At 33.7% G+C, this 12,642-nt stretch overlaps 1 protein-coding gene across 5 annotated transcripts in view; it reads left to right on the top strand.

Annotated features, from left to right (window-relative positions):
• The window catches only part of COP1 (COP1 E3 ubiquitin ligase), a 240,336-nt gene that overhangs the window by 40,959 nt on the left and 186,735 nt on the right, over window positions 1-12,642 (top strand). For 4 of the 5 annotated variants that reach the window (XM_044004924.1, XM_044004923.1, XM_044004927.1 and 1 more), the window contains exon 6: window positions 8,374-8,442. The exons of the other annotated variant lie outside the window; for it this stretch is intronic. In XM_044004924.1, coding sequence (XP_043860859.1) covers window positions 8,374-8,442 — 69 coding nt within the window. The remainder of the gene's footprint in view (window positions 1-8,373; window positions 8,443-12,642) is intronic. 5 annotated transcript variants of the gene reach the window in all.

Here is a 12,642-nt window from a genome sequence, read left to right as displayed (position 1 = left end):
CTCCATGTTTTCAAGATTGTTTCCAAATCTATATATTCAGTCTAGATTTCTTTCTGCAATTTCAGTCTTTATTTCTGTGAGCTAATGGAGGCTTGGCAAACCTCCAGATCACGTCTCTTTTATTTCTTTTTTCTACTTGCGTCACTACTACCCTCGATTAGGCCCTTTTCTTGTCTAGACTATTGTAAAAACCTTCTAGTTGGTAACCTTTCCTCGTCTTCTCTCTCCATTCTATCCTCCACTCTGTTTTCAAAATGGACTTTCTTTCTTTTTTTTTTTTGTTTTGTTTTTTTGCAGGGCAATGAGGGTTAAGTGACTTGCCCAGGGTCACGCAGCTAATAAGTGTCAAGTGTCTGAGGCCTGATTTGAAATCAAGTCCTTCTGAATCCAGGGCTGGTGTTTTATCCACTGTGCCACCTAGCTGGCCCCAAATGGACTTTCTAAAGCATAGATAGGAGTGACTGCTTGTCAGTGCCAACTCGAAGCTTTAGTGAATTCCTGTTATCTCTGATTGAGGTGGGTGGGAGAAATATTTTAATAAACTTTAAAAAATGATTTTGATAACTTGATTTCAATATAATTGATTTCCTTTACTTTATGCTTTTGAAAATTTTAAATTATGCTTTTGAAAAATTATTCTGAGATTCATAGGCTTCAACAGACTTCCAAAGGGATCCATCGTACAAAAAAGATTCAAAACCCCTGCTCTACACCAGTGTTTCTTAAACTTTTTCCACTTGTGACCAGTTTTCACCTGACCCCAGGTATATGAGCATATAAAGTAGGCATATATAACATTTTACTCTTGCCAAATTCTTCATGACCCCCACATTCAGTTATGTAACTCCATATGGGGTCTCAATCCACAATTTAAGCTTTGCTCTAGATCAAATACAAACTTGTCTGATATTTAAAGCCCTTTATCCCCCAACATTTGTTTTCAAATGGATTACACTCTCACTCAGGCACTTTGCATTCCATTCAAACTGACTTACTCTTTCCTATTTAAGACATTCTAAACCCCTGCTAGGAATGCCTCCTCTCCTTATCTTCATCCCTTGGAGTTTCTAGCTTTATTGAGAACCCAGTTTGTGTCACTAATTCTATGGTATTTCTGTCTGCCTGTGGTATATATTGTATTGGATGTTCTGAAGCATCCGAAACTCAATATGTCCAAAACTGTACTTATCTCTCCCCTCCCATATTTCCTTATACATGGTTTTCCTAGTCAACCAGGCCTACAACCTAGGTATCAGCCAGGAGGCAGCTAGGTGGCACATTGAATATTACTTTGGGCCTGCAGTCAGGAAAGCCTGACTTCAGATCTATGCCAGCTACTTAGTAGCAGCATGACCTTGGGCAAGTCAGTTGATCTCTGTCTCAGTTTCCTCAAATGTAAAATGGGGATTGCTATCCCACCTCACAGGGTAGTTTTTATTTCCATGAAGTGCTTGGCACAATGCCTAGCACATGTTATTGTTTAGTCATTTCAATCATGTCTTACCCTTTGTGACCCCATTTGGGGTTTTCTTGGCAAAGGTATTGGAGTGGTTTGCTATTTCCTTCTTCAGCTCATTTTATAGATGAACAAACTGAGACAAACAGGGTTAAATGACTTGCCCAGGGTCACAAAGCTAGTGCATGATGCCAGATTTGAACTCAGGAAGAGTCTTCTTGACTTCTGGCCCAGCACTCTCTCCCCTTTGTCATCTAGCTGCCCATACTATGCCATGCAAATAATAGGCACTTACCTTCTTGTTTCTTCCCTTTATTCATTGCCTCCTTACTGTCACCCTGTATATCCAGTCTGTTGCCAAGTACTATTGATTTTGCTTTCATTACGTCTCTTGTATATACCTACTTTTATCCTCTGACATTGTCACCACCCTGGTACAGGCCCTCATCTTTTTACAGTATCTTTCTGGTTGGTCTCCCTAACTTGAATCTCTCTTTCTCTTCCATTCAATCCTCCAATCTGCTATTAAAATTGATTTTCCTAAAATGAAAGTCTGATCATGTCACCCCCTTAACATTAAACTCTGTGGCTCCCTAAGATCTAATAAAAATATAAAATCCTCTGTTTGCCATTTGAAGTCTTTCAAATCTGATAGCCCTTTCTTATCTTTCCAGTCTTTTATATCTTACTCCACCTTTTCTTCCCAGCAAATACTTTGTGATCCAGTGATAACTGATTTCCTTCCAATTCCTTGTGGAAAACTCTGGATCTCCCAATTCCATGAATTTTCACTAGCTGTCCACCTATGCCTGAAAATCTCTCCCTCATTTTCATCTTATGACTTTCCTGTCTTTCTTCAAGTCCCAGCTAAAATCTCACCTTGTGTACAAGGTCTTCCTGTAGGAAGCTTTTTCTGATTGTCCTTAATGTTGGTGCCTTTCCTCTGTTGATTATTTCCAGTTTATCCTGTATTTTTGTTGTTGTTGTTTGTAAATAATTGTTTGTATGCTGTCTCTCCCATTAGGCTTTTAGATCCTTGAGATCTGGGACTACCTTTTGCTTTTGTTTCTATTCCTAGTGCTCCAAATTGTGCCTGGTATATAGTAGGCACTTAAGTACTAGTTAATTGATGAAACCAGTACCTAGATTAAATCTATAAAGTTAAAAAAATTGAACTATTTGATATTGTTATTGAATGAAAAAAATAATTTTTAACAGATATGTGGGAATGAATGAAAAGAGTAGTTTTGGATTATCCAGTAACCCAGATTCTCAAAGCTCCACATAGCCAATCAGTTTGCCAGATTTGGCATACATGAATGAATGAATGAGCACTTATTAAGTCCTTACTATGTACCTGCAACTGTGCTAACTACAGAGTATACAGATACAAGCAATCAAGATTTTTCTTGCTTTCAAGAAATTTGCATTCCTTATAGGGCACTAGAGGCTAGGGAGGAGCATTGACTTATGAAAACGTCTTGATTCTGCATATGTAGTAGCTTTTTCTTTTTCTTGTCATGCAGCCATTACCTTGAATTACCTTGTATTATTTATAGACACACATATACTTTTTTTTGTATAAACTTAAATGAGCATGGTGTGTCCCTCCCCCCCCAAACCCCCGCAAGAATGTGAGCTCTTTGAAGGCAAGGATTTTCATTTTTCTCAGTTTCTCTGGCACCTAGTACATATCGGCTATTTAAAAAAAAATCTATTTTGATTGATCTTTCTTCATCTGTATCAGCTATAAATATTTGATATTTTACATTTTTCTGTGAATAAAAAAGTACATTTTATTTATTATTGCCCACTTCACAGGGTTCTTGTGAGAAATGTGCTTTGTAAACTTTAAAGCACTATATCAGTATAATCTATTATCCTAAAATATTTTGGCTTACAGCTGGCATTATACCAAATCTAGTTCAAAGTGTTTGAGTCTGCAAGTTAAAATTGTCAATGCAATTTTTAGATTCTTAATGTTGTCATGCAATATTGCATAGTCATGTTTGTATTATTGTTACTGAATAAAACTATTAGGTTTTATTTTCTTCCCATGAATCATCCCTTGGTGGTTGTCTCATTGAGTAATGAATTAACTAAATGGTAGTCATTAGCAAAGTGAAAGAGAAGATGTAAAATGCTTAGAAAATACTTAAAGCAAGTTATTCTTTCCTCTGTAATTGAAATTAGATTGTCTCATTTCTTTTGAGACATTTATGCTAATGTCTTTAGGAAATATGTTAGCATAAAGAAAATTTAAAACTAGATATTAACTTATTTCATTAGAAGAAAAAATATCTAGATCTTGTGTTTTATAAGTAGGAACTTTGTATTCATTATTAGCATTAATTGAATATTATTTTTAAATGGGAAGAATTTTATAAATCTGTGGCTTTATAGAGATTTAAATTGTAATTCATTTTAAGTAATATTAATGCTGTCTCTTTGTATAAAGCCATGAACTTTGTGACTATAGAAGTATGTCCATGCATCAGGGTTTAGTAGAAACATAGACTTGCTCATAATTAGGGAACCTGGGTTTTGTCTTCCTCTTCACCTAGCTAGTTGGCATTCTGGAACAAGTTACTTACCCTCTTTTATTTTTCTCATTTATAAAAAAGCAGGTTGTACTAGATGTTCTTTATGACTTCTTCCATCCACAAAATTCTGTAATTATAATAAATATTTGTTAATTGGTTGGTTCCTACCTTTAATGAGGCCAAAAGACCTCACTGGTCTCCATTCTTAAATCTGAAGAATATTATGAAACATAATGTATTACCTCGTATTATTTCCTCAGTATTTTAATATGATTTGCTTTACCCTTAATCAAATTTTTGAAAATCTTTTTCTCTTTATATTTCATACTTGTTTCTTGTGTATCTGCATTTTGTTATGCTAGCCCATACTTTGTCATAGGAACTAATCAATATGAACTGACTTAGATTACTAACCTACAGAAGTAGCTGCATTTTGTGGGGGCTTCCTAGACAAAAGGACAGATGTGTTGGATTCTCTGTAGTCTCTTTATGTCCAGTTTTCCTCTCTCCTTGAATTGGCTCACAGTATTCGCTTTTTTTTTGTAGTCATATTCAAGTCCTGTTTCTGATGAATGGAAATTTAAGTATATAAATGGACCCTTTTGAAGATAACATGATCAGTACTTTGTCAGAGGGCTATCTGATCTTATTGTTCAAGTGAATATTTGTTACCCACATTGTTACAATGGAAGGGTTCTAAATCTTTTTTGTGTCATGGACCTTTTGAGCAGGCTACTGAAGCCTATGAATCCTTTCTCAGAATCATGTTTTTAAATACATAAGTAAAATACACAGAATTACAAAGGATGTCACTCATACACACGCATGTGCGTGCGCACACACACACACACACACACACAGAATCAAAATATAAGAAAACAATTTCTGGAGCCCTATGTTAAGAAATCCTGCTCTGCAGTATGTAATGGAGATAAAGCCTGTGACTGGTGAACATAGCATCTTTAGACATGCAAACAAATCAAAGTACATCTTATGAGAATGGAAATATATTTTAAGTGCCAAGAAAGTTGCAGTGTGTCTGGGTATTTTCTTTTCTTTTATATTTTGTCATCTTTTCTAACTTTCACCCTTTTGGAGAATAATGTTTGTAAACATGCAGTGGTAATTTTAATTACAACTGAGAACATTCATTGGCAAGGCAAATGGATAGTGGAGGGGGAAAAAACCTTTGAAGCATACAAATGGAGACGACTTACAATTTAAACTGGTTGGTTTTAATTTACTTTTAAAAGCACAATACTTTCAACAAAGAAGAAAATCCACTTTGTTTACTCATTTAACTTCAAGGTACCTTGGTTTTTGTTTTTAGTTTTTTAACAGAGTTTATTGTGTTGTATTAATTATTGTAAATATTTTAATGTGATCAGCAGGGTATCACCATCCAGTTGTTGGTGGGTATTGTAGTTTTGTGCATTTAGAAACTTTTATTTATTTTATTTTATTCTTTTTCTGTCACCAAAGAATAAGACTTACTGGATTTCTTTACTTTATCTTTTTTCTTTTTTTTTCTTTTTTGTGGGGCAATAGGGGGTTAAGTGACTTGCCCAGGGTCACACAGCTAGTAAATGTCAAGTGTCTGAGGCCGGATTTGAACTCAGGTACTCCTGAATCCAGGGCCAGTGCTTTATCCATTGTGCCACCTAGCTGCCCCTCTTTACTTTATCTTGATTCAGATTTGCTTATTCTTTTCATTGTCATTTAAGAGAGATTGCTATCTTTTTTTTAAAAATTGTGACACCTGTGCTACTGTGCCTCAGTAAACACCTTAAAAATTTTTATCTTCTCTCTAATGAATTAGTTCATCTATAATGATTTTGTTCCTAGTTCAAATTTAAATAGTTGATTTGTCTGAACTGAGAGGCAATTAATGATAGTTTTTCTTTTTCTGAGTAATATATGCCTATGGTTTATTCTTGTCACTAATTTGTATTGTTTGTGTTTTCTCCTTTGCATTCCTTAAAGTTAATCATGAGAAAAAAACACTTTTTTTCCACTTCTTAAATTTTCCCACAATCATACATTTATTAATTTTTGCAATATTTGTATGGGGATGTAGATTTTAATAGAATTTTCTTGTTGGCTTTATAAAAACAACCCATTTATTATCTTTAATTTTTATTCTTGTGTGATCAAATAAGATCTGTGGAACATGATCATTTTAAGTATTAATACTCCTTCCAGAATATCAGTTATTTTTCTTGAAACTGCATTGATTCAATACTAGTTTTATTCTCTGTAAGAGTAATTGGTTAGCTTGGAGTTGGAAAGGAGAAACAAGTCAGAAAGGATTTGCTATTTTTCATTATGTGTTTCTTATGTAGTAGCATAGTATAGATCAGAGTAGCCGTGTATGGTAGGTAGGTTAGTGGATATTGAGCCAGAAGGACTTGGGTTTGAATCCTTTCTGTGACCCTTACTAGTATATTAATTATATGGCAAAGGGGTAAGCCACTTAATTATGAAATCTAAAGGATTTCATAGAACATCACATCACAATGGATTTAGAGCTGAAAGGAGAGGATATTCAGTTCATCTTCTTTATTTTCTAAATGAGGAAGCTGAGGCAAAGAGATGTTAAGGAACTTAAGATAATTGTCTGATTTTAATCTAAAACTTCCTGACACCAAGCCCAGTACTATATCAACTATATCTTGGTGCCTCCCAAGTCATAGAAAGATTGTCTTCTATCTTGGTATAGGGAAATTTCTAAACTCTACGTTCCCATGTATTTCTTCTACTGATGAAATCATGGATCATTCACTATTTCCTGGATCATTCACTATTTCCTATGATAAAGCTATGCTGTAGTTGTGGTATAATGAAAGTGTAGTGGAGACATGGGAAAAATTTAAATGATACAGAATTAGGAAGGGAATCAATTGATTTGATTTGATTTATATCAAATATTTAAGATAGAGGTTTGCTTTCTCCCTGTGGAAAGCAGTCAAAAGATATGGGCAAACAATTCTCTAAAGAAGAATTGCAAATTCTTGTCCATAAAAAAGATTGTTCCAAATCACTAATAATAAGATAAAGGCAAATAAGAACAACTCTGGGGTCTGTAGCAAATTGTTATGATAACAAAGGATGTCGATGTTGGAGGGGTTGTGAAAAAATAGATATATTAGTATATTTTTAATGGAGCCAAGAATTGGTCTAACATACTAGAAAGTAATTTGAAATTATATTAAGAAATTTACCAAAGTGTCCATATGTACCCTTTGACTCAGAGAGCTCACTGCTAGTCACATACTTCAAAGTGGTCAAAGTCAGAAAGGAAAGTACTATTTCTACTGACTTGTATAGCAAAATGTATATATTCTGTAGTAGCAAAGAACTAGGAACAAAAGTAGATAACCATTGATTAGAGAGTAACTAAACAAACTTTAACACATGCATGTAATAGAATATTAATATGATGTAAGAAATTTAAGAAATGAAAACTATATAAAGCAAAGTGAAGTAAACCAGAAAACAGTTTATACAATGGCTATAATAATGTAAATGGAAAGAACAACTACTAGACAAAAATAGAATATTGTATAATTATTAACCAGTCTTGGTTCTGAAGAGTAGATGAGAAATGCACTTGCATTTTTTACAGAGGTTGGAGATGCCGCACATATTCAGTTGGTGTATTTGTTGATATGGCTGAACTGATTATTTTCTCTCCTTTTATTCATTGTTACAGAAGATGGTTCTCTGGGTAGGGGAAGGATATATTTGGAAGTGAAAGTGATATAAAATAATAGATGTCAAGAAAGTTTTTTTTAAAAGAGAGTACTGAACTTGTAGTACAAAAGATCTGTCTTTGAATTTAATATGACCTTATTCCATTCAAATCTGTTGCAGTAGAGATTTTAATGAATTTAGAGTCTGAGGACCTTGATTCATCTGCTGGCTTAATCTGTGCAATCGTGGGCACTTCAGTTCTTTGGTTCTAGGTTTCTTCATCTTGGGGACTGAACAGATTTAAGCAGATGATATATGAGTTCCCTTTTATCTCTAATTCTTTGATCCTCTGTAGCCACTTTACCATTTCTTAATCTGTTTCTTAATCTAAAATATGAAGGGGTTGGACTCTTTGGGCCCTTTTTGACACTAAATCCTCTGCTTTTGATGATAGACCACTACTCTTTTGTAATCTTAAATAATTTTTTGAAAACAATTTTTAAAACCTTTTGCCAAAAGAAAACCTTTAAATGAGTGCATAAAATTATGAATAGCTTAATATGTAGTAAATAGACTTGAGAATTTATATAAAGCTCTTTTATCCCATTCATACTGAGCTTTTTAAAAACATTAGATTCCTGATAAAAAGTTTTTCTTTTAAAATGTAATTTTCTATTATAGGAGTCACATGCTGCCCAACTACAGATCCTTATGGAATTCCTCAAGGTTGCAAGGAGAAATAAAAGAGAGGTATATCATTTTGTGTTTGATTGACTGAGTGTTTTTTTCTTTTATTATTGCTGCCTTTCTTTTTTGTAATAAAATTTCCATAGTGTTAATATTTAAGCTGGAAAAATTTGAAAAATAAGATCATAAGGTGAGCTTCTTGATAACTTAATTTTTTAATTTCTCAGTTGATACAGTTGATTGATTCGTTGTTGGGGGATGGGGGAGGTTGGAAAATTTGTCAAGGAATGATTCTTAAAACCTGCACTAGAAGTTTGAAGAAAAGATGAGAGTGTAAGGATGGGGTAAATATCTTTTTTCAACTAAGTTTGAAGTGATTGGAATGCTGCAATGAATAGTTTGGGATTTGTTTTGTGATCATATCTGTTATGGATGAAAAGAGAGACAGAGCAGAACATTCAAATTTGTAGTCACTCTGAAGGAGGGTGGAGGGTTAGGAAAGAAACCAGTTAAAGCCTAGGCAAGTTAGGAGGCAAAATGCAAAATAGTATAGGGATTATTCTGTGGGTAAGAATACAGAGTCAGGGGCAGCTAGGTGGCGCAGTGGATAGAGCACCGGCCTTGGAGTCAGGAGGACCCGAGTTCAAATCCGGCCTCAGGCACTTGACACTTACTAGCTGTGTGACCCTGGGCAAGTCACTTAACCCCCCATTGCCCCACAAAAAAGGAAAAAAAAAAGAATAGAGAGTCAGACAACACAGAGTACAGTGAAATGAAATCATAGAAATTCGTTGGAATTTTAACCTTTGGAAGGTTGTGATGTTAATGGTGTTATGGGAAATGATTTTAAAACCCAGAATACTAAATATTTTCCTGTTTAAAGTTTGAAACATTCAGTAAGCTTTTTACGTGTTTAAAAATGTGGTCATATACATTATAATGATGGTGATGATGATGTAACTGATTTAGAAAAAAATTAAATGGAGACCTGCCATTTGAAAATCTTTTTTATTGAAACCCTTAACTTTTTTCAAAACTCAGCCTTTCATACTTTACAATTAGTTTAAGAGGGTTATTTGTTCACTGTCTCTACATTTTGAGTAGGCTATAAAGGTAAGGAATTATTTCTTCTAAAATTATTATTATTAAATTTTATTAAATCTTTACAATTCTTTATTATTATTATTTTTAGACAAGTATGTTATGGCAGAACTTTTAGTGTTCCTTTGTGTAATGGCTTTTCTAGCTGAGATGTTGAATATGTACCTTTTTATTTGTGTTCTGATTTTTTAATATCTGGATTATATGCTACTTTTGCTATCATTTGAGTGGTTTCTTGCCAACGTTGTTTAGTGAATATGCTATGATGATTATGTTTATGTCTCCATATATGGTATGAGTCTTTACTATTCCAACCATAGAACTTTAGTAGCTGGTGGCTTAGTTTTTTGTTTGTTTGTTTGTTTTGTTTTTTGCAAGGCAATTGGAGTTAGGTGACTTGCCCGGGGCCACACAGGTAGTAAGTATCAAGTGTCTGAAGTCACATTTGAACTCATATCCTCCTGACTCCAGGGCCAGTGTTTTATCTACTGCATTACCTCACTACTCTTTTTTTTTTTTTAAAGGATTGGAAAATTTATGAGAGAAAAAGCTGGAGTCCCTTTCGCCTAGTGGGAAGGATTTGTTTTCAAAAGGGACAGGGTGGAGAGGCAGGATCTGTCACTACCTTGGCACAGCCCTTCACTACTCATTAACTTTAGTTAGGTGAAGATTTGTGGGTTTTAAAAAATTATATTTTAGCCCAGCAAGCAAAGGACCAAAGTCTCATTTTTTTCCCCCCAAGTAGTCAGGGAAGAAAGCACTGAATTTTATAGAATGTTTTCTAGACAGTGAAACAAAAAGTTATTAGAGAAAGTAAGTAATCAGCAGTCAAGACTTTGTCATTTTCAGTGAGGATTTCCTTTAGGAAAGACAAAAAACCAAAAACTGCCTATTGCCCCTGCCTTCCCCGCCTTCCCCTGCAAATTACACAGTATATTTTGTATGTACTTATGCAGTATATATGTTATTTTCCATAGTAGACTGAAAGCTCTTTGAGGGTAGGGACTTTTTTTCTTTTTCTTTTTTCTTTTCCTTTTTTTCCTTGGTGTCTAGTATAGTGACTACCATATGTAGTACGTGCTTAATAAATGTTTGTGAATTGATCAGATAGGTGTGCTTTAAGATATTTGTCAGGACTGAGATTTATCAAGTCATCTCATACTTGAGGTAATGGAATGATTGTCACAATGAAACACTTTTTCTTGATGACTCTGATTAGCCCCTTTATTCCCAGATATAGCTACTAATGCTCAACAATGCTCTGCTGGGCTTAGTATCATATATTAAGTAGATATTATGATTATGATTATTATTAGTTGCATATATCTAACATATATGGTACAATATAATAATAAACTTTACTAATATAACCCTACCATGCAGTGTGCCACACAGCTTGAAAGGTCTTTAATCTTTCTATTGATTGACTCATCACTAATCACGTTTTCTTTCGGTAGCCATGCAAATTCTAAGTGTTTCTAGATATTTTTTACCCCTATGAATGTAGAAGTGTAGTAATCTGCGCTTTTGGGGTTGATAGTGATTTTGGGGACTTTATTGTAAATTGCACAAAACACTAGGCAGCCAGATTTAACAAATTTAAAAACTGAAACATTTATTGGTACTTTTATTAACTTTCACACTTTTAACTCTGAATGACAGATGGGACCTAACTAAATATCTCTCAACTTTAGCTCATGAGAGCAGTGGATAAAGCACCAGCCCTGGAGTCAGGAGAACCTAAGTTTAAATTTGTCCTCAGACACTTGGCACTTACTAGCTGTGTGACCCTGGCCAAATTACTTAACCCTCATTGCTCCAGAAAAAAAAAGAAAAAATAATAAACTTTAGCTCATGAGCAATAGATGAATATTCTAGACATTTTTGGGGAAACGTAGATTTCTTTCTTCTTTGGAAGGTACGACATAAAGTATGCTGGTGGATATAATAAAAATTTAATATTGGTTAATTCGTCTCTAATATTGGTGCTGTAACTTCCTAAATTTAACTGTTTTTTCACTTCCTTCAGTTATTATTGTCACATGTAATTCAGTTAATTGTGATATAAATTATATAATTTAGATATTTAAATAAAGAGAAACAGAATGTTCTGAGCCTGAAAAGTCATTTTGAGGTTTACTATGATGAGTTATGAGTTGTTTTCAGTAGTCTGAAAATTTAGTGACCCAAATAGGTTTGATGACCAGCATTTAGACTATTGTAAACAATGTCAATTCTGTCAAATTAGAATTACTTAAATAGTATCTTTACATCATATTTCAAATTTATCCTTTTCAACTGGCTTTCTTACTCTTATGAGAATGAAAAATCCTAATTACTTTTCTTAGTGTTCTTTTTTCAAATGAATAAATGGGGCATTGGATTCTATATGGAAAACTTAAACAGTCCATCAGTATTCAAATATCTACCTTTACATGGGGTTGTCAGTTGAATTTTTATTAATTCATAAAGAATTCTGATGTTATTGTTGGTAAGCCTGTTTTTCTATGCATTTTTATCAAGTTTGTGTTTTAATGTATGACTTGAATTTTAAAGCTTCTATGAATATGTTCCTTCTATGAAATAGGACATGGTTGAAATCTATTAATAACAACGTAAAAGACTTGCTTGAGTTCATTTCTCATGAGGAAATTCATTTTGATGGTGGTTATTCCTCTGAATTAAATTTATTCATTTGAGTGACTTGCTTACCAGTTTTCTTTGAAGAGTTTACAAATAGGATTCTTTTTTTTAGTTTCACATATATCTTTGTGAAATAAGATTTGTAGTCTGGTTTCATAGACTTATTTCACCTAATATACTAAATAGCTGTTAGAAATTTTAAGTTATTTAGAAAAAATATATTCACACAGATAATGCATTCAGAATCTCTGAAATCATACCATTGTTTAAAAATCTGAAAGGTCAAAGAAAAATCTATCAGGAGCATTTAGGTCAAAACTTGTGAACATAGAGGAGGATTTCTTTCCTTTTTATATTCTACCAAGGGGTTTAAATGAGACATTTCAATATTTCAAACTTCAGCAATTTAATTGGTTTGTTGCCTTTACCAGGGCTTATTGCAAGACCACTTACCCTCTGTTCCTTAGACATGAATTCATGAATTACTAGAATAAAAAAAAATCCATAAATTGGAGATTG

The sequence above is a fragment of the Dromiciops gliroides genome, chromosome 4 (genome assembly GCF_019393635.1).
Source record: "Dromiciops gliroides isolate mDroGli1 chromosome 4, mDroGli1.pri, whole genome shotgun sequence".
Taxonomy (NCBI): domain Eukaryota; kingdom Metazoa; phylum Chordata; class Mammalia; order Microbiotheria; family Microbiotheriidae; genus Dromiciops; species Dromiciops gliroides.
The sequence above is the reverse complement of the archived record's forward strand: the minus strand, read 5'-3'. Positions and strand labels throughout refer to the sequence as shown.